This window comes from Acomys minous (genome assembly GCF_964271855.1).
Source record: "Acomys minous genome assembly, chromosome: 16".
Classification (NCBI taxonomy): Eukaryota; Metazoa; Chordata; class Mammalia; order Rodentia; family Muridae; genus Acomys; species Acomys minous.
The window spans coordinates 46,569,526-46,596,992 of NC_140498.1; the positions used below are offsets into that span (position 1 = coordinate 46,569,526).

At 52.4% G+C, this 27,467-nt stretch overlaps 2 protein-coding genes across 3 annotated transcripts; one reads left to right on the forward strand and one right to left on the reverse strand.

Moving 5' to 3' along the window:
• Positions 1–1,740: 1,740 nt before the first annotated feature.
• On the reverse strand, positions 1,741–15,274 carry CARHSP1 (calcium regulated heat stable protein 1). 2 transcript variants are annotated; one of them, XM_084764765.1, is made up of 4 exons: positions 15,148–15,274; positions 7,020–7,193; positions 6,262–6,384; positions 1,741–4,548 (listed from the first exon to the last, which is right to left on the reverse strand). In XM_084764765.1, the coding sequence occupies exons 2-4, from the start codon at positions 7,184–7,186 to the stop codon at positions 4,386–4,388; spliced, it is 453 nt and encodes a 150-aa protein (XP_084620891.1). In that variant the 5' UTR covers positions 7,187–7,193; positions 15,148–15,274; the 3' UTR covers positions 1,741–4,385. The 2 variants fall into 2 exon arrangements, with proteins under 2 accessions (XP_084620891.1, XP_084620890.1); XM_084764764.1 differs by lacking the exon at positions 15,148–15,274 and adding an exon at positions 9,662–9,782.
• Positions 13,955–27,467, forward strand: LITAFD (LITAF domain containing). Its single transcript, XM_084764767.1, has 5 exons — positions 13,955–14,852; positions 22,548–22,679; positions 25,220–25,330; positions 26,814–26,958; positions 27,313–27,467. Exons 2-5 carry the CDS (start codon positions 22,652–22,654, stop codon positions 27,419–27,421), a joined length of 393 nt encoding a protein of 130 aa, XP_084620893.1. The 5' UTR covers positions 13,955–14,852; positions 22,548–22,651; the 3' UTR covers positions 27,422–27,467.

Below are 27,467 nucleotides of genomic sequence, written 5' to 3' on the forward strand. Positions count from 1 at the left end.
CTTGGGTTCTGAGAGCATCTTCTTCCGCTCAGCTCTAGTCCCACTGGAGCCCCTAGCTGTCCTGACTGCAGAAGTTCCCAGCTGGTCCAAAGGCTGTGTTCTGCCTGCAGGTCCTAAGCTTGCCAGTTCCTACAGTGGCTGTTACAGACTCCCCCTCCCTTTCTTAGCTCTCACCTAGTAAAGGACCTTGCACAATAGTGCAGTGACAGTGGCTAAGTCTTGCTGGTGGGACAGGGCCTGCAGTGTGGAAAGTGCCCAGGCCGAAGGACTAGTTCTGCTAGACAGCTGTGACTCAAGGCCAGCTCTGGTCTCCATTTCTCATCTGTCAAGAGTGCAATCCTATCCATTAGTGGTGGCCCACGCCTGTAATCCCAGCACTTGGGAGGCAGAGGGAGGCAGATCACTGTGATTTTGAGGACAGCCCAGTCTACAAAGTGAATCCAGGACAGCCAAGGCCACACATAGAAACCCCCCCCGGGGGGGGGGTAGTCTTAAGGAAAGCAGGAAGTTGGGTAAAAGACCACATCACAAGAAGCAGGCAGCAGCTGCACCTAAGCATCCTAGGGCTGCTCAGGAAGTGTCACTCCTGCACTATCTGTTGTCTAGGACCGTGGGGTCACCAACTTTCAGGAAGCTTCAAGAAACCCAGAGCTAACAGGAAGTCTAATGAATACTTGGTTCCCATATAGACACTCTGGACGACCCAAGCTGTTCCCAACCATGTCTGGGTGGAAAGACAACAGGTAATGAGGAGCAAATTCAAATATGCCCGTTGCTAGGCACAGTCTAGGCATGTGCAGCACTGAATCACTTCCTCTTCCTTAGCCCATGCTGGGCACTCCACCTCCACAGCACACCAGTCAACGTGAAGCAGCCCAGGGCTGGTTTACTGTAGGCATTCCATCTTGTTTGGCCTCTCCCTGAACAGGCCTGGTGCGCTGGTCGCAACCACCAGGAAAATCGCTGATTCATCAGTATCTCATCCCTTGGCAGAACCACCTCACCCTGGGCTGTCATTACCTTATAGGCAACTGGCTACTGTGAAGAGAATGTAATCTTGCCTTAGTCTGGACCCAAGGTGAAAACAGTCTTGGGATGCCACCCTACTGAGACTTTGTCTCTACAAACTGATAAACCTCTTAAATACTCAGCTGAGGAAGTATCAGCCCACCACCAGCCTGGGTATTGTACTGCAAAATGACCATCCCATTGATGAAAGGAGGGAACTGGAGAAAGAGATCGGAGGTCCCTGCGGGCTCTCGGGGGGGGGGGGGGGGGTACCTCCAGGCTCGGTCCACGGATGGTGCAGCTTCTGCCGGATCGATGATCTGCTGGACTCCTGAGAATTACGGCAGGGGAATTGCCCCGCGGAACTGATACCCAGAAGGTTTCATTCTTGTTCTCCTTAATCTCCTTCCCCTCCTATTTAGGGTAAGTCAGGTTGTACGTGCCTTTAATAACCTCCTAATAAAGTAGAGTCGTTAAGGAATTGGAACCAACAGGCTACCCCTCCCCTCCAAGGCAGCTCGCCTCACGGTTGCCCCCCCCCGGAGCCACTGGACCTGTACGTATCCTTATACAGGCAGCCTCATCTCCAAACTGAATCTTCACATGGTTCCAGAGGAGCCCCAAGACCCCAGCACATTACCAAGCCCTGTTCCAGAGCTCAGCTTTCCTGTGTTGGATAAGGCACTTGCCCAATGTTTAGAACCTCTTCTGCGTTCACACAGACACCTCATCTTGTTGCACAAAACAAACTTTATTGAGAAAAAGTTGGCTAATGGGGTTAAGCGTTCCAATCCGGGAGTCCATATTCTCTCTCCTGCTTAGTTGTCAGCACAGAGTCCCTTCTGGTCTATAAATTGATGCTTCCTGTCTGAACAGAGCAAGTCTTTTCCAACACTAATACCCTGCAGTTCTAGAACAGTCTACAGGCTGAAGTGATGTGACCATACAGGGAAAGCCCTGTAAACAAAGGATCCTGGGGGACAAAAGAATCCAGAGGCCATCCTGCCAGCAGAACTGGGCTGCCAGCTCAGTGGGGGAGCAGGGTCAACCTTGTGTCACCCAAAGCTAACTATATCAGAGGGAAAGCAAAGCCATACTGACCACTAGGGACAATGGGATGACAGAGAAGACTGTCAGTCTCAGGGACCTTCCTGGGTCTTGGCAAAAGTGGCTTTCTTTGGAAGTCTGTTTCTTGGCCAGCAGGGAGGCCCCAAGAGAGCCTCTGGGCTGTAAGCCAAGCCTGGAGTTGGGGAAAGGCCACCTTTGACCTAGTAGAAGAAAAAAAAAATTCACCAGTAGCTAAACAAAGAAGTGGTCAGACTGGTGGATGTGGTGAGCCAGCCTCCCACATCCCTCCCAAGTTTATCCACACATTTTTTGTTTGTGCACATATATGTGGCAACTAGAGGACAGCCTATTTTCTTTCCCCAGGTGCTAGATTCCTTTTAAAATAACAAGCAGGTTCTCTCACTGACCTCAAACTCAGCAAATAGGCTAGGCTGGCTAGCCTGCAAACCCGAGGCATCGCCTGCCTCAGCCTTCCCAGTTCTGGGACTACCTAGGTGTACACCACCACATACGGCTTTTTCTGGGGACTGAACTCACATCCTCCAAACACTATGTCACTTGTCTGAAAGCCACAGCGGTCATCAGTCAAAGTTCCAGCATTTGCTCCCTTTGTACCTTTAGGATGGACACACACACACTCACACTCATCCACTGTTAAGATATGTGGAGGTCCACAGTGCTCCCCATGGTCTGGACCACTGTGGCCCCACAGTCACCACTGCAGAATTGGTACCCCTGTTCTGACAAGTGAGTTCTCAACTATGTTTCAAAACCCATTACCCAACTACTTCTATTTTTAAATCACAACTAAAGCCAAAGCCAACCACCAAAAGAGTCTAAGGATCAGTTCATTTGAAACACAAATACACAGCATTGCAGGCAGGGGCATGCAGAGGGCGCTGAGGGAGAGTTTGAGCTGTTTTTTAAAAAAAGAAACCAGCAGGGTATGAAGGCATACCTGTGACCCCAGCAAGTAGGAAGCCAAGGCATGAAAACGGTGCTAAGAGTTTGGGGCTAGCCTGGGCTACATAACAATACAGCAAGACCCTGCCTGGAAAGAAAGAAAGAAAGAAAGAAAGAAAGAAAGAAAGAAAGAAAGAAAGAAAGAAAGAAAGAAAGAAAGAAAGGAAGGAAGGAAGGAAGAGAAAAGAAAAGAAAAGGCAGAGACTTCAATGTAGCTTGGCATTTCCAAGGCCCTGGGCTCCCCCAGCGCTGGGGAAGAAAAAAAATGATCTTAGGCATTTGTTAGGCCTGTCTTAAAGAAGCCTTGCTTCCCGATCAAAATTATCTTTCCCCTCCAACTCCTTACAAGGCCATCAGCAAGCAAGCTCCTGTCTTCTGTGGTGTCACTGGTCTAGGGTCTATGCTAGCCGTGGAATCCAGGGCCCTGCACACACTGAGCAAGGACACTCACTCCCACTGCCCTGTGCTGAGACATGATGCTAGCAGGAGGCTGGCCTAGAACGCTTATTTCAGCTTCCCAAGAGCAGAGATTACAGGCTCGACCACCAGCCCAGGTTCTGCTGTTAAATAAAGCACCTCTCCCCCTCCACTGTCCTTCCTGCAGAAGCTCTTCTCTCCCCCACCCCGACAGCCACCTTCAGCACTGGCTTAATGATAGGCTTAATGCCACAGGGAGGCTGCCTTAGCCCTAGCAAGTGGAAAAGACCAACCTTCTCAAGAGTGGGGTCAGCGCCCTAGCCTGGCCCAGCCTCAGGCTAGAGCAGGAGCTCCCAAGGGTTGGACTCTTTCCCAGAAGGCGGAGACACACCTGCTGCAAAGGTACCAAGAGACAAAGTCCCCAGGAAAGCGCCCCACATCCATAAGCCAGCTCCCTCAGAAGCTGGATCTGACGTGGTCCCAAGTTAGACAGGGCACTGGGTCTTGGAAAATCTCACAGGGCTGGCAACATCCTTCAGGAGGCCAAATAGATCCGGGGATTTTGTCTCTAGTTCCAGGAGGAGTCTTACGTGCTTGCTTGATCTGGAGGGGGCTTCTGGGGAAATAGCATGTAGTGGCCTACCCGCCTTGACTGGACCCTCTCCACTCAACCTCTGCAGGTGCCTCTCCTTTTCAAATGCTTTTAATGCTTTTCAGACAGCTTGTTGCAATGACTAGAGGCTAGCTGTACTGGTGGCTGAGAGTACCCCTGCTGCCCACAACTCCTTCCTCCAGGAAATGTTTGAAAGGGACCACACCCACCTCGAGGCCCCATCTTGTGTGGTAGAACATTATATCCAGGGTGGCCCTGCTCCTCCTCCCCCCAAAGTCTCCCTCAAGCCCAAGGAGAAGGGGTTCTTTGCAGGTCCCTAGGAGCTGATGACGTGCCCGGACCAGGTCTCGTGCTTCGTGCCTGGTGCCAGGTGGGTGATGACCACCTCTACAGCCTGCAGTTTCTCATTCTTGGGTGGGATAGAGCACATCTTATAGGTGACCTCGTCGCCTTCCACTGGAACATACTCCCCTTCCACACTGCAGGAGAGAAAAGAGCAGTCAGCAGGGCTGAGGAAATGGCTTAGTCTGGAAAGCACCTACCTTATAAATGCCTGCGTCTGCATCCCCGGCACATGAAAGAGCCAGGCATGGTGACGTGTACTTGCCCAGTGCTGGAAAAGCGGGGTCAGAGGACTCCCTGGTGCTGGCTGGCCAGCTAGCCTACATCTACACCCGTTAGTCCACGTTCAGTGGAAAACCCTGACTCAACAAATAAGGTGGAGATGGGCGCACGCCTTTAATCCCAGCACTTGGGAGGCAGAGGCAGGCAGAGCTCTGTGAATTCAAGGCCAGCCTGGTCTACAAAGCAAGTCAGGACAGCCAAGGCTACACAGAGAGACCCAAACAAACAAAAGGACAAAGGGTTACGAGGATGGATTCATAGTCTCCCAGCACTGATCATCCTGGGTACCAGGGCCAGCCAACATCCCCTGGAACTGACTGGTTCTGCTGAGAGGAGGACCTCAGAGCAGGCATGCTCTCTCTCTCTCACTCTCTGATGTGGCCACTAGGAAGTTTCTCATAGCCTAGTCTCAACAGCCAGCCCAGATACCTCACAGTATCTGCAGCACTCACTCCCCCCGCACGCTCCCCCACTTCTCCCTAATTACTTTTCATAATGTAGTGGGTGTGCTTCTAAATCACTTGAAATCCTTCCTGGAAAGAGGCAGTATGGACGTCCATACGCCTATGCATGCATTCATATGTGTGTAAAAATGCATCCGGCAACTATCTTTCTCAGGCCTGTGCTAGGCAGGGGAATTTTATTTTATTTTATTCTTTGAGACAAAGAGTCTTACTATGTAGCCCTTGCGGACCTGAAATTCAGTGTGTAGAACAGGCTGTCCTTAAAACTTCCACCAACCCTCCCACCTCTGCCTTCTGTGTGCTGGGATTACAGGTGTTCACCACCACACGCAGCTTACAGGTGCTGAAGGAGACCTGGGAATACATTCAGTCACCACAGAGGGGTGCAGCAAACCACACACACCCCATTTTTTGTTTTTATTTTTGTTTTGTTTTTTTCAAACTGTGGTTTCAGACTTGGTTGGGGCTTCTGGGAAAAAGGCTCTGCCTGCCACTGGCTGAGTGAGACTGGATGTGTGGCCAGGATCTAAGCTTTGGACAGTCCCAAGTTCTGCCAAAACAAAGTCAGGGCAGGCTGGGTGCTTGGGGCAAAGGAGGAAGTCTGGGTAGCAGTTCTACTTGGGGTTCCTAGGAAACTCAAAAGCTCCTGAGGAGCTAAACCAGGATGGAGCTTCTGTGGGGCCTTGTGGGCCTCACCCTGGACTCCCGCAGGTTTTCAGACAGGAAGGAAGAGCCTCAGTGAGCAAGTGGCAGGAGAAAGGGTCCAGCCCTGAGCTTCCTTCCTAGAGCAGAAGAAACAGACAGTCCCTAGCCTCCCCAGGCCACTCCCCTATGGAGGCCAACACACTATCCCTTCCCAGGGACACTGTCCTCCCAGGCCAGGCACTGGACACTCAAACTCACCATAAACGTTGTGCACTTAAACATGCCAGGCCCACTCAAGTCCTCAAACAATCCACAGACACACGCAGTCACTGTCACAACAAGCGTCACACACCTCACATCCCTCCGCCCAGCACCCTTCCATTACGCTGCCTCGTACAGATGAGGCCATGACGGGCCTGCCATGACCCCCAACCTCCAGATATGCTGCCCTGAACTCACTCGGAGATGTGCAGGAAGATGTCAGGGCCACCATCAGCCGGGGTGATGAAGCCGTGGCCCTTAGACCGACAGAAGCATTTACAGACTCCTTTGTAGACAGGGCCCTGTGACGCTCGCACCGTCCTGACAAAAAGGAGAGACAAGGGGAAGCCATCAGTCCTCTACAACAGCAACCCTCCCCCACCCCCAGCCCTGGAGGTACTCTCCCAGCTGTGCCCCAGGGAAGCCTGGCTGGGGCCACCTGTACAATCTCTCTCACACACACACACAGGCTTTGTGTATAACCCTAGGAGCCATTATTCACACAGCGCTATAGAAGTGACTGGATAACTAACCATGGCACATTTTTCTCAGTCCTTTGTTTATGTGGAAACAGGGAGCTGAGCTAATATATTTGGGAGTTCAGGAAGCATCTCTTCTGAAACTGGAACAACTCTATCTCCTGCTCTCAGAGGCAAAATATCTACCCCTGCTGGTGGCCACCCGGACACTGCTCCCTCCTTCCCCCTCCCACCTCTCCATACAACTGACAAAGTCAAGGCCTCAGAGGGGAGAGGCCTCGGTAGCTAAAGCCCAGGGGCAAGCTCCCATGGGTGACAAGGATGGTACCCTGAGTTCTGGAAGGCCCCCCTCCCATTTCCTCACTGGTACTTCTCTCTAAGCCCCAGGCCTTTCAGGGAGATGTCCAGTGAGTAGATCCTGCTTGCTCTGATAGCAGCCCCATTTTGGGGGGTGTGCTTGGCCAGCCTGAGACTTACGCTGAGAAGGTCCTTGTCCGGCGGGTGGGCAGAGGGCTGGGGACCACATTGCCCCGCAGCGGGGATGGAGAGCGATCCCGGGGCCGAGGGGTGTCCAACAGCCCGACAGAGGTCTGATGCGTGGGGGGCTGCGGCTGCGGCGGCGGCGGCGGCGGCTCAGATGACATAGCTGACCTACAGAGAGAAGGGGGTTCTCAGAGTCCTACCTCAGAGAGCTAGACAGGCCACCGCCTGAGACTCCGAGAGGCTCACTCCACTCTGGGTCACCTTGTCTGTAGGCACACCTTGGCTCAGGTGTCTGCTTGGGTGCCAGCACTGGGCTCCCATGGCAACCGCAGGCCTCCCTCTATCTGCACTGTGCAAGAAAAGGTCAGGTCACATACCGGAGTGGTAGTTTAGTCAGTAAAATATTTGTCAGACAAGCAGGAGACCCGGGTTTGATCCCCACATCCATGTATGATAGAGAAGCCTAGCATGGCACTAGAGAGATGGCTCAGCTGTTAAGGGTGCTTATAGCCCTTGAAGGAGTTCAGTTCCCAGAATCCATGTCGCGCAGTTCACCTCACTGGTAATTCTAGCTCCAAGGGATCTGCTCCCTCTTCGAGCCTGTACCACACTCACATGTACAAATCCACACGGGCCACAATGTACATAGTTAAACAACCATTTAAAATTTTTTTTGTTTTCTTTCTCTATATAGCTTTGGCTGTTCTGGAACTCACTCTTTAGACCAGGCTGGCCTCAAACTCAAAAGCTCCATCTGCTTCTGCCTCCTGAGTGCTGAGATTAAAGCTAGGCACCCTCCTGACCCAGCTAACAAATCTTTTGTAAAGGCTAGGACAGTGGCATGCATTTATAATCCAAGCACTGGGGAGGTAGAGGCAGGTGGACTTTCTAGGGCTAGTCAGCCAGCCAGCCTAGCCTATCACGGAGCCCCAGGTCCCAGTGAGAAGCCTTGTCTAAAAACCTGGGAGCACGTGCATGCATACATACACACACACACACACTGGACGGGGGTATATGCCAGGTAACTCCCTATGGTAACCCCCAATACAGACCTTGGTGTGCTTAGGATCCTCAGTAAATACTATGAGAGGGAGGTATTGTCTACAGCCAGGACATCCATGCCAAGAGCACAGGTCAATCAATACCCATTAGTCCTTTGCCACTCTGTCCCCCGCATCCTGCAAGCACTCTCCCTCAGGAGACCGAGGAGCATACCTAGGGCAGTTCACAGGGCCAGAGTACTTCCCCTGAAGGACTGAACTCACTGCCAGGAGGGTCACCACAAAGATCCCCAGAGGAGGAGCACTCCCAGCAAACACCGAGAGCCCCAGGCACCACTTCCTGTTATGAGATCCAGCTCACTCAGTGACCTGTCAGAGGCATAGACTCTTACAGGCCATCCCAGCACTCAGGGCTGGGATGGGATTGAGGCCAAAGGACTGCTGTGAGCCAAGGCAGCTTGGACTACAGGGAGTCCACTTTTTTGGGGGTTTTTGTTTTGTTTTGTTTTGTTTTTTTGAGACATGGTTTCACCATGTAGCCTTTGCTGTCCTGGATTCACTGTGTAGACCAGGCTGGCCTCTAACTCACAGCAATCCTCCTGCCTCTGCCTCCCAAGTGCTGGGATTAAAGGCCTGCACCACCACGCCCAGCTCCAGGGAAAGCAACTTTTAAAAAAGAGAGTGAGGAAGCAGGGCCATTGGACAGGGTGGGACCAACCAGCCTTGGGTCAAGGGTCAGCCCTTAGTAAGTCCTTTCCCATCTCTGGGCTCAGAGTCACTCAGGCTTGTCCCTTGCTATCTGCTCAGGGATAGAGACAGCAGAGCCAAAAAAAAAAAAAAAAAACCAGCAGGCCCAAGGGAGCCTGAGCAGGTTTGTGTGGCCCTGTGACTGGCCTGTCAAAAATAAAGCAGCTGTCAGCCTGGCGGCAAGGGCAGCAGTGAAAGTGGTAGTGGCACAGCCTATAATCCCAGCACTCAGGAGGCAGAGGCAGGCGGATCTCTGAGTTCGAAGCCAGCCTGGTCTACAGAGTGAGTTCCAGGACAGCCAAGGCTACACAGAGAAACCCTGTCTAAAAAAAAACAACAACAACAACAACAACAACAACAACAAAACCAAACAATGTATATGTGACCTGACTTCTAAACAGCCCAGTTATAGCTTTGGTTTTGTTCATTTTGTTCTCAGGGTTTCTGGTGGCCTCACAGGCCTCAATCTCCAAGTGCTAGGATTACAGCTGTGTGGTAGCATGTCCAATTCATGTGGTGCTGTGGCTCGAACTGAGGGCTCTGTGCACACTAGGCAAACACTCTACCGACTGAGCCACATCCCCAGCCCCCTCAGCTCTAGGTACCTTGGGCCCCAGCTCACGACCAGACTCTTCCATTTATAGTAACTCCATGGCCCCAGGGCTGAATTTTCACCTGCACCAACCAGCAAGGCCCATTAGCTTCAGGTCCAACCCTCCACCTTGGGAGTCCTCGGGTTCAGGGAGGGAAGTGGTGCAAGGGTGCCTCTCCCCAAAGATTCAGACTTGTCCTCCACATGCCCTGACCCTCTCTGGGGACTCAGTCCTGCCTGGCTGGAGAGGTGTCACTAGCCAGCATTCCAGAATTAGTAACATGGCTACTACTGACCTCTTCTTAGCTCTGGCCCCAGCCAGGCAGGACCACAAGTCCAGAGAAGCCCCCACCTTGAAGAGGTCCTGGCTGCTGGCCTGGCGGTCAGGTCTCCAGCACAGGTCATAGAGTCCTAGAATGTTCCAATGCCTGGAGTTCTGGGAAGAAGGTTGGCCCAGAGAGGGAGAGTGGGCCCCACCCAGGCCTTCCAGGACGGTGGCAGCAGGAGACCATGGGGACCAGATGACATCAGCCTGGGAACTTCCCCCTTCTAATAAGTCTCCCTGCCTCTCTGCTCTCCCCTCCCCCAACCCCAGTCAGGAAGACTTGAATTCAAATCTTCCAATCTGCCAGCTGAGTGACCATAAATGATGCTGCCTCTCAGGATCTCAGTTTCTGCATCTGAGAAATGGGATTGGTTCAGCTTCACGCAAATCACGACATTAAATGACGTAATACATACAAGCACTGAGGTTACAACTCAGAGCAAACAAGCTGTAAATTGCAATCACAAAGTCGCTCAACAAACATGCCCAAGATTAAACCCTATTCATGACACTGGAGACCCATGGTAGAACCTGGAACCGGAGGATAAACATGTAAATCAAAGCATCAACAAGAAGAAGGAGTCACAGATTGCCAAGAGGCCAGCTAATCAAAGAGATAAAAAGGAATGGGGTAGGAGTGCCAGATGGACCTGGAATATGAGAGTCAGCCAGACATTTGAAAATCAGAGGGAAAAGCAGGGATGCTGGTTCGGAGGCTGGGACAAAAGGATCCTCTGGACCAGCCTGGGCTAGAGACAGATCTGGGCTAGCCTAGGCTACAGAGACCATCTCAAAAAGAGATGAGAGACAAAGGAAGGCTGGTATGGGGACAGACACCAGGGTTTCGGGAGACCTGAGACTGAGGGAAGCCTGCTGTGGCCTGTGAGGAGTCTATGGGAATGGGGGAGCAGCAGGAAGCAGGAAGTAAGACTCAGGGGGCAGGGCCAGACCCTGAACCAAATTGCATCACCATGGCTGTCATCATCCTGTCTCTTCCCTTCCTTGTACCTTCCGCCTGTCTGCTCAACCACCCTCGGCATGCCCAGCCCTCCAGGCTGATGAAAAAAGCTCCAACGGAGCTCCTCTCTCCATCCACTCCAGCCTCCTCATACCTCAAGGCCAGTCTCTTCCTTGGAAAGGCCCTCAGAAACCCATGGCCTTCAGTGGGCATCAGACTGAGGGCAACACAAGAGTCCCTCAACATCCCAGGTCTTGGGGGCCCTTGGTGCATGCTGGATGCCACACTCACACCAGCTAGACAGCGGATGAAACAAACACAGAAATGAAGTGACAGAGGTAGGGGTGGGGGTTGGGAGCCACCCAAGGCAGTTCCACTACCCAGACCAGCCACTCAGGAGGCTGTCTGTGAGGAAACGAAGCTGGGCTAGTCAGAGCCAGCTCTACCCAGAGCCAGCCCACCCCAGATGGCCCAGGAAGGAGATAAAGTCCACCTGAAGTGGGGGCAGAGGTAGTCAGAAGCCTCTCTGGCCCTGACCCCCCAGGGTCCAGCCTCCAGCAGCAGTCTGTAGCTTGTAGCTGCAGCTGCCCCAGCTCCCGCTGCCATCCTTAAGCACCAGGCCTGGCCATGGAAAAGGCATGGCCCGTCCTTCATGAGGCTCAACTGGGAGACCAAGATGGGGCTAACTAAGGCTCTTCCCTGGAGAGACTCTGGGCTAGGCCCTAGGGAGCCTCTACCTGAGACCAACTCTAACACAATGAAACGGGCAAAATGTTGTCATGACTACCAAGACTAGGTATACATGTGTGTTTATCTGTGTGTAACTATGTAATGTGTACATGTGTATGTGGGGACATGTTTATGTGCATGATCACATGAACACATATCTGCATAATGATGTGGGTGGGGGTGTGCTTATTTAATTTTGAGACAGTCTCATGTAGCCCAGCTACATGCCACCCGGGGTTTCCTGAATCCTAGACAAGCACTCTACCAACTGAACCACATCCTCAGCTGTGTGCATGCTACCCAGACCCACCTTCCTGTACTCACTGGCAAGAAACCCAAGACCTTCTAACACCCAATTGGGGGTGGGGAGAGGGCACATCGGACAACACATGGCAGGATAAGACACACACCTCTCCACCAGTCAGCCCAGCCCAGGGAGAGGCCCGGGGCCTGGAGGACAGGACACCACACCCACACAGACTGTCCACCAGAGAGGCATGTTGTCAGCCTCTTATCCTGAGAAATGTGGCGAAGGGGGCCTCTAGCCAAAAATAGCCTGGGAATTTTCCATAGGCCTTAGAGAAAGTCCTGGAAGATTCTGCGAGCTCAACTGGGCACCAGTCTGGCCTCCTCAGCCCCTCTAAAGCCTACCCCCAAAAGGCAGTGCCCCTGTGCCTATACCAGCTTGTCAGACCCAGAACCCTCCCTGCTCTCAGCCTTAAAGCTCCCAGTTTCCAATGTGCACATCCCTTCTCCCTTTTCAGTGTTTGAGACAGTCTTACTGCATAGCCCAGCTAGGCCTCAAACTCATGGCAATCCTCCAGCCTCAGCCTCCTGGTACTAGGCTTACAGGTATGTTATGAGCCATCACCCCCAGCTAGGAGGAATCCATTGAGCTCAGGATGCAGGTGCTTACCTCAGGAGCCTGGACATGTTGGAGGCCATTTACACTTCAGGGAAAGGGGGTGTGGGTTGTGATGACTCAAAGGCAGGAAGATGGGAGGCAAGGGGCAAGAGCTTGGGTAAGCTGGAGGCTTCCTTCTTGAGCAAGGCTAGAACCTCCTGAAGCCTGTTGTGCACACAGGCTTGTCTTGTGTCTTGTGAGGGTTTGTGGCTGCAGAAGGCCACTGCTAGGCACTGAGCTGGGACCCTAGAGCCTGGCCACTGCTAGCAGGGAGGTGAGTTACAGACTCAGGTCACACTCAGGCAACCCAGAGACCTAGAGACCCTGGAATGCAGGGGGGCCAGTACCTTTCCTGATACCATATGGGGGGGGGCCTCCATAGACACCAGATATTAGAATCCCCTTCCTGCTAGTCTCACTATGTCTCTGTCACATGAGGAAAGTGACAACAGATTCAGCAGCTGGGGCCTCTCCCACTTTAGTGCCCCCCCCCCAGGAATCTGTGGCCAAAGTCCAAAAGCAAACTCCAGCTCTACAGATGTGGGTGGAGTCAACATGGCTTGGCCTGCTCAATTAGCTGCAGATGGATGGACGATTGCTTTTTGGGTGCTGGGAAGCCAGGATCTCTGGCACTAGCACTGAGTTGCTCCCCCAGCCCCCAAGTCTGCCTTCCTAAAGGGTCCAAGGGAGACAGCTGCCGCTTAACTACCCAGCTCTCAAGAGGCATGCCAGCTGGAGGAGGGGACACACATGAACAGACACCCTCACCCAGCACATACGAACTGCAGAGGGCCAGGGCTCCATGACATTACAAGGCTCATCCCCACCCTGCCGGGTCTCAGACTAACAGAAATAAGCCCATAGCCCCCATAGCCGAGGGAAGGGAAAGTCAGATCCACTGAACTGGACTCGGGGACCCTGAAAGACCCCAGGAGTAGAGGAGCCTGAGGCTCAAGGCAGCAGAGCTAGCCAGCCACATGCTGATCCATTGTTCTGGGGGAGAGCGGAATCTGTGAGGGGGGGTTGGGGGTATGAGGGGCGGGGCCATGGAACAGAGAAGAGCAAACAGCCCAGGATGAGGAGAGACAACAGCCCAGCAGGGGAACCCCGCCCTTGAGTGCCGGGAAGCTGGAAGCTTCAGGTTAGAGTCCAGAAACCCAAAGCAATCCCTTCTAATGTCGCCCTAAGAGCTGCCCCAGGAGCGCACAGCTACGGGACAGAGGCCACCACTGCCCTAGGTCTCTACTTGAGGGTCCCTCCAAGGCCAAGTGGACCCGTTCTCCACCAAACCTAGTCCCGAATTCCTCTTTCCAATACTGTGCTCCACCCTCTCCCAATTTTCCTCCTCTCCATCCAGCCTGAATTCTCTTCCGTTCTCTCCTAGACCCACTAGTTCGCCGCCTCGCTTTGGACAGGGACCGGGCAGCTTCCAGTAGCTCGACGCTGTACAAGGCCGTGCCAGCCACAGTGCAAAAAGTGGGCTTAACAACGTGGCCCCCATGGTGTACATAGTCACACCAGAGTGACGGGAAGAACCCTTTTCTGTCCCACGGCTGCCAGATATGGGGCACAAGCCAAATTCGTGCCCTAGAACTAGGCAGGACAAAGAAAGCCAGTTCCCCCCACAACCCCACACCCCCCCCCCACACAACCCCAGGCTGAGCTAACTCCGCTTACTCTATCCCAACACAATATGTGCTCACTCTGGAGGGTGTGAGGGCACATGGTGGTAACCAGGTTGTCACCCTGGTGGAGGGAGGCCAGACTCCGAGGAGACCCCTGGCCCAGATGGATCATCACTTAGGGACGAAACATACAGAATCACAGAATCCCAAAGCAACTAAAGAACGAAGGCCCTGTGGAAGTTTGATCGTAACAGGATCAAGAACAGGGACATGGGGCAATTTTTGGCACAGACTTTGGGATTGATTTCAAACTCATTGTTTTTGTTTAACTGGTTTGGTGTTCTGCGGGAGGGTCTTGCTATACGGACACTTCTTCCTCCTCAGCCTCCCCAGGACTGGAAGTGGATTACAGATGTAAGATGCCTCTATTCCCACACACACCCCTTTCTGGTTTAAAAATAAAGATAAATTTATATATTCTAGTCGGCACCTCTCAGAATCCAGGCCCTGCAGGAGGGGGGATCTCTACAGTTCACCCTGCACAGACTACACTGCGACCCCAGAAAAGCTATGGGCTCACAGCCTAACTTTTTAAATAAAAATCAACACCCAACCTTGCATTTCCGGCCTGTAAACAAGGCCGCCAGGGCGGGGGAAGTTTTCCTCTGTGCCCTAGGGCTCCCCCCCTCCCCCCGTCCTGGCCCAAACACCAAGCGAGCGCGCCTAGCCGCTCCTCCTCCCCAGAAGCGGCCAACCGCGAGGGGCCAGAGCTGCTCCCTCTCTCCCGCCCTGGCTACTGTCCCACCGCCCAGCATGCAGCTGGCGAGGCCCGGCCCGTCGAGACAGCTCCGCCTCTCGCTAGCCGCAGGTCCCCTGCACCTCTAGACCGCAAGAAAGCACACAGGGGAGGCGCGCCGCCTGTGCATAAAAAACAGGTGGCCCAGCGGTAAGTACTAACCGAAGTCAAGTCAGACAGGGTACCCTCCTGCTGCGGCCACACCCACCTGTGTCCCTAAGGGACGGTAAAAAACCCGCGTTCTCTAAACAGCGCGGGCGACTGGAGTATGTCCTGTGGGGGGTGGGGGGGAACCCAGCGCAGAGCTGGAGAGCCGTAAGGCCCCGCAGAGGGGAAGGAAAAGAGCAAGCAGGCCTCGGCCGCATCCCCACTGCTCCGAGGGTCGGGGGGAGCGATCCCGCGCCCCACCACACCCTTCCCTTGGGTCCCAAGAACGGCCACTTACCTGGTGACACGTTCTACTCCTCCAGCTGCTGCGCTCAGACTGCAAGAACCGAACTGGGCGGGGGGCGTGGCCGCAGGGCAGGGCGGAGTGCTGGACCACGCCCCTTGGAGCTTCGGGCCAATAGGCGCACGGCCCGGAGCTGGGACTGGTCCAGCCGGGAGGGAGGTGAGCGCCGCGCAGCTGTGGCTACTGGAGCTTTGTGTTGATGCCCCGCGGGCGCGAGCGCGGGAGGCGCATGGGACTCGGCCTTCGGCCAGGAGGTGTTCCCCCTTGCGGGGCTGCGAACGCCCAATGTGGGCCCAGTGCCCGGGAAAGTGGCACAATCGGGTCTCGGAGTGCCGTGCCTGCTACTCCCCGGCACAAGTCCAGCCTCCACCTGCCCTTGGCTCTAGATAAGCGGAGCGCCTGGTTTGGGTTTTTTTTTTTTTTTTTTTTTGAAAGGCGAGAGACGCAAAGAGAAACATAAAAACAAGAGAGGAAAGCTGTTCTTTTGTTCTTTTTCTATTGGTTAATTGATTCGTTTCCTTTGGCTGATTTTGAGACATGCTAGCCTCAGTCTCCTTAATGGTCTTGGGAAGGGTACGGGCACTAACTCCAGCTTTTTTCAATTTTTATTTCTACTGAGTCCTTGAAGCTGGTTTTGCGTGTCAAATTGACACAAGCTAGAGTCATCAAAGAGAAAGGAGAGCCGGGGCAGGCGGTGGTGGCGAATGCCTTTAATCCCAGCACTCGACAGGCAGAGACAGGTGGATCTCTGTAAATTCGAGGCCAGCCCAGTCTACAAAGTGAGTCCAGGACAGCCTAGGCTACACAGAGGGACCCTGTCTCGAAAAACAAAGACAGAGGGAAAGGAGCCTCAGTTGAGGTCTCCATGAGATCCAGCTGTGAGGCATTTTCTCAATTAGTGACCAATGGATGGGGAGGACCCAGCCCATTGTGGGTGGTGTCATCCCTGGGCTGGTGGTCCTAGATTCCATAAGAAAGCAGGCTGAGCAAGCCATGAGAAGCCAGCCAGAAAGCAGCACGCCTCTGTGGCCTCTGCTTCAGCGCCTGCCTCCTGGACCCTGTCCTGTTTGAGTTCCTGTCCTGACTTCCTTCAAAAATGAACAGAAATATGGAAGTGTAAGCCAAATGAACCTCTTCTCAACTTGCCTTTTGGTCACTGTGTTTTCATCGAAGCAAGAGAAACGCTAAGATACTTTATCCGTGAAGGTAAATGGTGTTGCTTCCGATTTACAGTGAAGGAAACTGAGGCACGCTGCAATGTATCTCCATTGCCAAGGATGGAGAGCAGGCCCTCGGCATGACAGCCCCGCCCCCCCATCCCCACCTCCCACCCCCCAACCCCTCACCCTCACCCCCACCTAGGGTCAGGCTCATATTTCCTAGGTGTGGGAAAGGGGTTCCCTATGGGTGTGATAGGCAGCAGGTCACAGGAGTCCAAGCGATAGTTCATCCAAGCTGAAGCCCTCTAACCCCACCCCAGGGCATGCTGAACATTAAAACAAAACAGACCTCACAGGTAACCTCTCGGGCTCTCTCTCACCCTCTTCCGGAAGTGGGACTAGAAAATGGTGCAATCCCCTTGGGGGAAGAAAAAAAACAAAGCAGATCTAATAGTCAAAGCCTGTCCCCATCCCCAGGCAAACTCAGCCATACCCAGCTGTGCTCAGTTTATGTTTGAGGCAGAGTCTCCTGCAGCCCGGTATGATGATCAGCAATCACCTAAGAGACAAGCTTCTTGGTTAGGGAAACGAATCGAGAAGAGCCACCTTTTGTTTTTGCCTGCTTGCCTTCCTGTCTCAACCATCAGTGCATCTACTCTGTTGTTGCTTCCGCCATCCCTGATCGGAGTCAGAACCCAGTGTCCTCCACCTTCCAATCTGGACCAGCCGCTTTCCAGGGATCCTCCAGATGGTTCAGTACCAGGTTGGCATTCTGGTGTATCCCTCCCCCCCCACCACCACCACCTAACCTCCACCCCCACCACCCTGTTGCTCTCCACCTTAATTGTTTTGCAGCAGGGTCTCTTGATGATCTAGCATCTTGCCATTTTAGCCAGGTTAGCTGACCAACAAACTCTCAGGAATCACTAATCTCAACCCCAGTTCCGGGGTTTCGGGTATGTACAGCCATGTCCAGCTAGTTACTTAGGTGCTGAGGCTCTCCACTAGGATCTGCAGCTGGCAGAGCAGGCACCGTTACCATTTCTCCCCAGCTCTGCGGTATTCCGCTGTCACTTCATGCCAGGCATTGTACCAGCCATTGGGTACACAAAATAAACAGGGAGCTTGTTTCCATCCCAGAGGGCAGAGACTTGGATAAACAACTAGGCGGGTCACAGTCACTACAATATCCAAGAAAGAGGAACTTGACCTCTTAAACCCATTCATTTCCCAGTTCTTCCGTCTTTCTCACCTGCTCGTGGGTCAGCACCGCCCTCTAGAGGGCGTTTGAAGATCGTGTGAGGCGCGGGGGTTGGAGGGTGGGTTAGTTCTTCCCGCTGAGGGAGGGGCTCCTGTTCCTGAGTACTGAAGCCAGGGATGTGTAGCAGGCTCAGGAGCAGATGAGGCTTCCAGCACTGCGCCCACACTTGCATCTGTGGCACTAAAGATCTGAACAAGGCTGGACCCTAACTCTTAACTGGACCCAACCAGTTTTTTTTTTACTTCTAATTCTGAAATTGAGAATCAAAAGAATCCATGGGTTTTCCAGGGAGGATGGGGCCAGCAGGATGGGATGGCTCAGGTCCCCGATGTGAGACACTGTGACCCAGCAGTCACACCTCTTTTCCTCCCAGTCCTGTCAGCCCAGGCACCAGTTTCAGAAGCATGAAGCCCTGCAGTAGTCATACTTTTGTTGTTGCTGTTTACTTTTATTAGATGGCATTTCATATGGCCCATGCTCGCTTCAAACTTACTATGTAGCTGTGGATGAACTGGAATTTCTCATTTCCCTGACCTGAAACTCAAAACAATCCTCCTGCATCCTGAGTACTGGGATTGCAAATATATGACCCCATGCCTCGAACTCACATGATCAGCTTTGCCTCTGCCTTGAGGAACTAAAGGCGTGTGCCACCACTCTGGGTCAGTATTCCCTAAACTCTTATTATTAATGTGTGTGTGTGTGTGTGTGTGTGTGTGTGTGTGTGTGTGTAATATAAAAATGGAAGGGGGCTATTTGGGAAGAAGGGCAACAACAGGAGGATAAATAAGATGCAAGGATGATGGATACTATCCAAGTGCAATGTGTATGTCATAGAGGGACCATTAGTTTGTACAATTGACAGATGTTAATAAAAACAGCAAGAGCTAGCGATGTCGCAATGTTTAAAGCACTTGCCATCGAAGCAGCCTGAGTGAGGACCAGAGTTCCGGTCCCTAGAACCTAGACAGTGGTTTGAATGAGAATGGCCCTCATGGGGCTGGAGAGATGGCTCAGTGGTTAAGAGCACTGTCTGCTCTTCCAAAGGACCCAGGTTCAATCCCCAGCACCCACATGGCAGCTCACGACTGTCTGTAATTCCAGTGCCGAGGGATCTGACACTTACATACCAATGCACATATAATAAAACTATTAAAAAAGAAGGAAAGAAAATGACCCTCGTGGGATCGTCCTTGAATACTTGGTCCCTAGGTGGTGGAACTGTTTGGAGGGCATTAGAAGGTGTAGGCTTAGCGGAGATGTGTCACTGAGGGCAGGTTTTCAGGTTTAAAAAGCCCACACCATGCCAGGCATGGTGGTGCATGCCTGTAATCCTAGCATTGAGGAGGCAGAGGTAGGCAAATCACTGAGAGTTCAAGGCCAGCCTGGTCTACAAAGCAAGTCAGGACAGCCAAGGCTACACAGAGAAACCTTGTTTTAGAAGAACAAACAAAACAAAAGAAAAACCAAAGCCCCCACCATTCCAGGTAGCTCTGTCTCTCTCTCTCTGTCTGTCTCTCCTTCCCTCCCTCTCTTCCTCCCTCCTTCCCTCTTCCCCTCATGCTGTGGATAAAGATGTGAGCTCTCTCAACAACAGGCCTGCTTGCTCTCCTCTTTGTCATGCTCGTTGTGAGCCCCAAATTAAACATTTTCTTTAAGACGTTGCATGCCAGCCAGGTGTGGTGGCGCACACCTTTAATCCCAGCACTCAGGAGGCAGAGGCTGGTGGATCGCTGTGAGTTCAAGGCCAGCCTGGTCTACAAAATGAGTCCAGGATAGCTAAGGCTACACAGAGAAACCCTGTCTCAGGGAGGAGGAGGAGGAAGAAGAAGAAGAAGAGGAGGAGGAGGAGGAAGAAGAAGAAGTTTTGTCCATGGTGTTTTATGATGGCAATAGAAAAGTAACTAAGATACCATGTAAATGCCAGGGTGGCATGGCAGGCAGCCTGCCTGTGATTCCAGCACTCAGGAGCTGGGAAAGTGGCTCCATAGTAGACAAGTCACCACAGAAAACTGGGTGTGGCCACTGGCAGCTGTAGTTACTAGCACTTAAGAGGGAGACACAGGAGGACCCTGAATTCAAGGTCATCCTCAGCTTCATAGTAAGTTTGAGGCCCCAAAGATGACTGATGCTCAGGAGGAGGCCCACAGGAGCCTAGCCATGCCTGTCTGGCTCTCCCCTGAGCCTCTGTGACCTGGGTGCCCAGCAGGTTGCAATCTGGCGCATGAAGACCAGCTGGCTTCTCCACCAGTCTCATGACTCCTTACCTCTCCCAGCCTGGCCTGGGGGTTACTGGGGGGCGGGTGGGGGTGGGGGTGGGGGGGAGAGAGGGGATTACTAACAAGGCATTTGGAGCCCTAGGCTGACTTGTGGCATGGTGGTGCTTCCCCCTGGTGGTTAGAATTGTCAGAGCGCATCATCTTGTTGCCTCCCTCCCTCCGTCCACTCTTCTTCCCAGTTCCTACCCAGCTCACGGAAACCCAAGCATATATTAGAGGGAATGGGGCCCTCAAAATCCTTACACTGAAGAGGTAGCTCAGCCAGCCTGGCTCTCTGAGTCAGAGTGCAGCCTGAGATCCATGAGACCCTGAGTCAAAACAAAGTCCTTAGAGAAGGCAGCCCCCAATTCTATCCCAAGAGTTGACCTTCCAGTGGACGCAAGAACCTTGGACCATGACATCCAGGATTCCAGGCAGAATGGGATGTGCTGTAATGAGAGTCCATGCATCTCGTTCTTTCACGCACATCCAGCCTTTATCTATGACCCACCACCCACTGGGGTTTACATGCCCAAGTTAACTTAAGAGCAGAAACTAAATGGAAGTCTGGGTGGTCTAACCTGGGACAGCTCTCCATCCTGACCCAACCAATGAGGCCACAGAATCAAAAGTGTAATTCAGTTCTCAAAGGCTGAGAACGGAGGACTGTCGCATGTTGTGGAAGTTTCGGTTTGTACGTAAACATGCTTTTGTTTTAGTCCCAGCTGTGGGCTACGGGGGCTGCTCCAGTTTGTCCACAGCTGATAGTTGCCTCCAGAGAGGACACATGATCCTTGTCAGCTGGGAACTGCCTCGTGCTGGGGGCGTGGTCTCTGTCAGTGGGGATAAATGGCAGACCCAGAGAGAGACTGGAGGCTCCGAGAAAGAAGGCGGCTGCTGCGAAGGCAGTGTGACTAGAAGCCGGAGATGTCCTGAAACAGAGATTGGACTTGCCCCAAGGAACCTGAGGACCCTGAGCAGCAGGAAGGAGGTCCCCACTAACCTCCTTTCTCCCCTACCTGGTGTTGGGGTGTTGGAAACCATTGGGCTGGAAAGGGAAAAAGAGACTTAAAGAACCCAAAATAAAAATAGATTCGCCAACAGTCACAAATTTGAGGGGAGCCTGGGCTCTACAGCAAGACTTTATCTAAAACAAAACAAACAAATGAAAAGATCTAAAACTGGCACCCTAATAGTTTTATTTGCTGTTGTTTACATTGTTAGGAATTGTGGGGTTTTTTTTTTTCAAATTAATTAAAAAATTTTTATTATCCTAAAATACTGCCTTTTGTTTATTTATTTTTGGTTTTTTGAGACAAGGTTTTCTGTGTAGCCTTGGTTGTCCTACACTCACTCTGTAGACCAGGCTGGCCTCGAACTCACAGAGATCCACCTGCCTCTGCCTCCCAAGTGCTGGGATTAAAGGCGTGCGCCATCCTATAGATGCAAGATGAGGGAGGAGGTAAAGAGAGGTAGGCTTACCCTGGATTCCTGCAACTCCACCAGCAGGGGAGGCTGACATGTGTAACCTCGTGACCATACTTACCTTTATTTGATTTGCTTTTTTGAGAGAGAGAGTGTGTCTTACAGCCTTAGACTCCCTTGTAGCTGAAGGTGACCCTGGACCTCTAGCTCCCCCGCTTCTTCGTCTCTGGTGCTGGTTTGCAGGTATGTATCACCACGTCTAGCTTATATAGCACTGTGGGGGTCGAACCCTGGGCTTTGCGCATGCTTGGCGATCACTCTGCATACCGAGCCACTCCTCTAGCTCTGCTTGTTGATGTTTTCAGACAGAATTTTGCTATGTAGTTCATGCTGGCCTGGAACTTGCTATAAAGACCCAACTTCGCTTGGTTTGGAACTTGGATTTACAGTGATCCTCCTGTCCCTACCTTTTTGTTTGTTTGTTTTTTTTGAAAGAGGGTTTCTCTGTGTAGCCTTGGCTGTCCTGGACTCACTTTGTAGACTAGGCTGGCCTTGAACTCACAGAGATCTGCCTGCCTCTGCCTCCCTGAGTGCTGGGATTACAGGGCTTGTGGGTGGGTGTATGTCATCAGCGGCAACATCTAGATCATCCTCTCTTTTCCTTTTCTTGTTTTTTTTTTTTTAAGATTTATTTCTTTATTATTATGTATACAGTGCTCTGCCTACACATACACCTGCAGGCCAGAAGAGGGCATCAAGTCACATTGTAGATGGTTGTGAGCCACCATGTGGTTGCTGGGAATTGAACTCAGATCCTCTGGAGGAGCAGTCAGTGCCCTTAACCTCTGAGCCATCTCTCCAGCCCCCCTCTTTTCCTTTTCTTCCTTTCTTCTTTTCTTTCTTTCTTTTTAAATAAGGACTCAGCATGTACCCCCGCAGAATGGCTTTGAATTTTCCAGCCTCCTGCCTCAGCCTCCTAAGTGCTGGGATCACAGGCCAGTGACACCAGGCCTGGTTGTGTATTTACCTACATTCTAGCTGAAAGGACAGTGACGGTGGTGGGTGCCTCGTCCAGGACACACAATACTCAGTGTCTCAGTTGGTCTCTCGATCAAGCTCACAAAGCTTCAACCTGCTGAGATGGAGACAGAAGGGCGAGTGGAAGGGTCCTTCAAGCTGAGCCACGGGCAAGCACCCCTCCAGCAGGAAGGGCAGAGAAGATTCCCTGCTCTGTGCACCAAAGACATCACAATGGCTGTGGCCGCTGTAAGAGCCTGCCTTTCTCCCCAGGGAGGCCTCTCCACGGGGACTTCTGGAACCAAGAGCCTGCCCACTCAGAGCCTGGAACCCCAACGACACTGTTCAAGCTGTACTTCACAAACAAACGGACTCTCATGGCACCAAAAAGGAACCGTAACCATGGTGAGGGAGAGGGCTTGGGGAAGTGAAAGAGGGGAGGGGCCAATATGCTGATCTGGGGGGCTGATCCCATCTCCTACCCTAAGTGTCACAGACCCTCCTAGCGACCCAGTAGGGACAATGGACAGGGTAGGTCTCCAGCATCCCACTGTCTCTCTCTTGAAGCATCCCACGGAATCTGCCAAGCAATACTGGTCACTCCCACATTAGTGTTACCTCTGGGTGGCACAGCACATAGGCCAGGGCCAGGAGCCAGGCGGTGGAGCTGCCTACAGGCTACCATGGCCCTGGGAAGGCGTCTAGCCTGCTCTGGACTGTTGTCTCATTGGAATTCCTGCTGACTCCATGTGAACAGTCAAAGGGATCCAGGATGTAATGGCGCACGCCTTTAATCCCAGCACTCAGGAGGTGAGGCAGGCAGAGCTCTGGTTTACATACTGAGCCCCAGCATGTAGACGCTCAAATAAAGAAATGAAATAAGCCAGGCGTGGTGGCGCACGCCTTTAATCCCAGCACTTGGGAGGCAGAGGCAGGTGGATTGCTGTGAGTTCGAGGCCAGCCTGGTCTACAAAGCCAGTCCAGGACAGCCAAGGCTACACAGAGAAACCCTGTCTCAAAAAACAAAAACAAAAACAAAAAAACAAAAAAAAAACAAAAAAAAAGAAAAGAAATGAAATAAAGGACCCAGGGTTATTCAGCTGCGCCCTGACCCAGATCGACAGAGGTTGGCTCTGGCTGGTCACGTGGGCTCCATTTCTGATCTTTAGTTTCTTCCCTGTAAGAAAAGCCTGAAAACTAGCCCCAGACAGAGCTGTTGTGCCTACATCTTGTCCCCAGAGCCAAGTCACCCAGGCTTCGTGGTCAGGGGCTGCCTGCTCTCTGCCTGGCCCTGCTTTGGGGGGAGGGTGTGGAAGGAGGCTGTGAGGGGACACTCCAAGCAGGGAGGCCCCAGAGATACACCATAGCTACTAACCTCTTTCCTGGAAGGGGTCAGGTCATTGGTGATCAAGCCCAGAACCCCCTGCAGGCAACTAAAGGTTGTATATGGAACTCAATGGCAACCTTCCTGTGTATCCATGATTAAGATTATGGTGGCTCTAAAACAACAGCAGCAGCAGCAGCAGCAGCAACAACAACAACAACAACAACAACAACAACAAAGCTAGGTGTAGTGGTGCCCGCCTTTATAAATATGGTTTTGTTTAAATCCCAAGTGTGTGGGGATATGGGGCTACTTTGCAGCAGCTGACTATGATTTGCCTCGTGCTCTAACAGAGGCGTGGTTTTGCCAGCTGAAGATAGCTTCTCTGACTGTGTGACATTTAGAATTCCGAGGACTTTTTGGAGGATATATAAATGCTATAGCCTTGATAGGGGGTTTGTTGGTTGGTTGGTTGGTTGGTTGGTTGATTGGCTGGCTGCTGTTGATCATGGTTTGTTAAGTAGTTATACACAAAGAAGAAACAAGAAAAAGAAAGGAGATAATTCTAGCCAGGTGTGTGGGCGCATACCATTAATCCCAGCACTCGGGAGGCAGAGGCAGGGGATCACTGTGAGTTTGAGGCCAGCCTGGTCTACAAAGTGAGTACAGGACAGTCAAGGCTACACAGAGAAACCCTGTCTCAAAAAACAAAACAAAAAACAAACAAAAAGAAAAAGAAAAAAAGAAAAAAAAAGAAACATTCTGACAACGAAGATCAAACTTGTCCCAAGGAGCTCAGTGCTCTTGTAGTAGTAGTCTCCAGATAATGTTGCCTATCCTTTTTTTTTTCCTATCGAGTGTTGGGGGTTGAAAGGAGGAATACAAGGGATGGAGAAGGGTAGAAGAAAGAAAACCCATAAAGTAGCAAATGTCTATAATGCCAGCACTCAGGAGACAGAGGCAGGAAGAGCTCTGTGAGTTCAGGACAGCCAGGGATACACAGGGAAACCTTGTTTCAAAATAAAATAAAATAAAATAAAACAATCCCGGTGGCTCATTCTGGGTGTGATGGCTTATACCAGCAATCTCAGCATTTGGGGGCACTGAAGCAGGAGGATTGCCACAAGTTCTAGGCCAGTCTAAATGAGACATGAACTTGTCCCAACTTCTCCCTGCCACAAAAAGCATAGAGAATGGGTGGAACTTAAATGTCCTGACTTGAGAGCCCATGCCGAGATTAGTGAGGTTAAGTCCCTTGCCCCTGCTCAGACACCTACCTGGTCTCTAACACTCATTTCCTGAGTGACTTCATGCAAGGTATTCAACCTTTCTGAGCCTCGACTCCCCACCTGTAAAATCCTGCACCATGTCAGCTGTTTGGCACACAGGGTGGCCAGAAGGCCCTGAGCTGTGCCTCATCCCAGACATCTAGCACTTTCCCTGTGGACAAGGAGGGCAAAAGTGGAGTCAGAAGTGCCTGAGTTCAAATCCTGGCTCCTCCACCTCCTGTGTGTATACCTGTGGGCAACCTAGCTCTTTGGCAGCGGTGGTAGCCACGTGGTGGTGGCTCCGTGCTAGCACATCTGAGCCCTAGGATGTTACCTTTTACTTTCTCTTTCAGACTTCCAACCTTCTAAGGAGTCACCACCTCATTACCCTAGCACAGGAGTGCCAGGGTCACCACCCCTGGTTTACCCTATGTACACCCAAGTCCCGCCGACGTTCCAAACAAGTAAGTGGAGCAGCTGCCCCTCCTCCTCCTCGTGTCTCCTGGCCCCCAGAAGGCCACTCACTAAGCTCAGTGCAGACAGCACCTTCTCTGGTGAGCAGCCTCCCACAGCCCAGGAGCTCTGAAGTCCCAGGGCTGGCTGGGCCTCACACACTGCTCACAAGGGTTGGTGTAGTGTACTCTTCTCCACTGTGGAATTCTTGGGGAGTGTTTGTTTGTTGAGGCAGAGTATCTCTGTGTAGCCCTGGCTGACCTGGAACTCGCTCTGTAGACCAGGCTGTCCTCGAACTCATAGAGATCCACCTGCCTCTGCCTCCCTAGTACTGGGATTAAAAGGTGTCCGCCACCATGCCCAGCACTGCTGTGCAATTCTTGAGGATGAAGCTGGCATACAGTAGATGCCCAAGTAGTATTTATGAAGGGAACACCCAGTGAAGCACATCATTGATCCTAGTCTACAGAGGTGAGCCCCTAGGCTGAACCAGAGCTTTGAGCCGGGCGTGGTGGCGCACGCCTTTGATCCCAGCACTCAGGAGGCAGAGGCAAGCGGATCGCTGTGAGTTTGAGGCCAGTCTGGTCTATAAAGCAAGTCTAGGACAGCCAAGGCTACACAGAGAAACCCTGTCTCAAAAAACAAAACAAAACAAAACAAAACATCTGAAGCTTGTAACTTATAAACGGGAAAGGTTTGCTTGGGACCACAGTTCTGGATGTGTGCATGCACGTCACACCCCCTTACCTCAGGTCTCCACTCTCCAAATCCCAGGAGCCCTCACTCTAGGCTCTACAGGAAGCCAAGGTCTACAAGCAGCATAAGCCACACCCCCCACCCCTCCCACCCCCCCACACCACACCCCGACACCAATCAAGGCAGGTCGGCCTCCTGAGTGTGCCACCATGCCCAGGTGTTTTATTGTCTTGTTACTGTGGCCCTGGTGAAGGGACATGCTAGGTAGGTGCTCCACAACCAGATCCTAGACTTCTTCCCCCAACCCCACTTTTTTTTAGATTTATTTAATGTGTATAATTGTTTTGCCTGTATGTATATCTATATACCACACATACGCCTGGTGCCCAGGAGCTAGAGAGCCCTTTACGAAGAGGCAGGAGCGATGTGTGTGCAGGCGCATGCGTGCTTGCATGTGTTCACTTTTTTTCTCTTTCATGCACCTGCTTTTAACCACAGGGCCTGGAAATCAGCTAATGCAAGGAACAAAAGACAGTGGGTGGGGCTGTGTCAGGTAGGTTGTGCTAGGAACACCCCCAGAAAGGCAGAAGGGCTCCATGGTTCCTAGGCCCTGCCCTTAGCTGCTTATAACTGGGACAGAGCCTAATGGCTGATGGGCAGGTACGCAGTGGCTGGAGTAGACAGGTGAGGACGAGAAAGATGAGTCATGATCTAGGAGGGCTGTCCAGGCATGGGGTGCTAGAGACAGGGAGGAGGAGACCCTGGTCTTCTGACCCAGCTCCCCCTCCCGCTCCCCAGATACGTTCACTGGTGTGCCTAGGGTGACAAGCTCCATGCCGATTCAGACCATATGTCCCTACTGTGGGAACCACATCATCACAGTGACAACCCCTGTCCCAGGCCTCCTCACCTGGCTTCTGTGCAGTGGCCTCTTTGTCTTTGGGTAAGCAGTGGGGACTTGCTAGGGATGGGGGTGGGGGGTGGGGTCAGGGGCTTGGGGGGAGGACTGAGATGCAGCTGGAGACAGCTAGAGAATGCAGGATGGGGGGGGGGGCATATCCCAGATCGGGTTAGGTTACTTCTCTCTGGGGGAGACTGCCCTCTGGCTGGGTGGCTGTAGCAATGGATGGGAGTAGGGGTGGATAATGTCTGCTTGCTGGGCAAGTGACTCCAGACAGGCTGCCATCACTACTACTGTCCCCCCGAGAATGGAAACCCACCCAGAAGTGTGATGAGGGTGTAGGCCGGCCCCAGGGGACCCTGCTCAGGTGAGCACACGCTGCTTCCGAGGCTGCAGGTGCTTCCTGGGTTGCTGCCTCCTGCCCTTCTGCATATGGAGCCTCATGGATGTGAGTCACTCCTGTCCCGTGTGCAAGCAGGAAATCTTCTACTACCGCAAACTGTGACCTGCACTATAAACAGCAGTGGAGCACCATCAGTGTGTATGTGTGC

What these genes read in the sequence shown, in the direction of transcription:
- CARHSP1 (XM_084764765.1), bottom strand. Translation starts at nt 7,186, where the DNA reads ATGTCATCTGAGCCGCCGCCGCCGCCGCCGCAGCCGCAGCCCCCCACG. An exon ending in CGGACAAGGACCTTCTCAGC is followed by an intron (nt 6,385 to 7,019) that starts GTAAGTCTCAGG and finishes CCTTTTTGTCAG; the next exon opens with GACGGTGCGAGCGTCACAGG. An exon ending in ATCTTCCTGCACATCTCCGA is followed by an intron (nt 4,549 to 6,261) that starts GTGAGTTCAGGG and finishes TCTCTCCTGCAG; the next exon opens with TGTGGAAGGGGAGTATGTTC.
- LITAFD (XM_084764767.1), top strand. Translation starts at nt 22,652, where the DNA reads ATGGCACCAAAAAGGAACCGTAACCATG. An exon ending in CCCGCCGACGTTCCAAACAA is followed by an intron (nt 25,331 to 26,813) that starts GTAAGTGGAGCA and finishes CCCGCTCCCCAG; the next exon opens with ATACGTTCACTGGTGTGCCT. An exon ending in AGTGGCCTCTTTGTCTTTGG is followed by an intron (nt 26,959 to 27,312) that starts GTAAGCAGTGGG and finishes CCGAGGCTGCAG; the next exon opens with GTGCTTCCTGGGTTGCTGCC.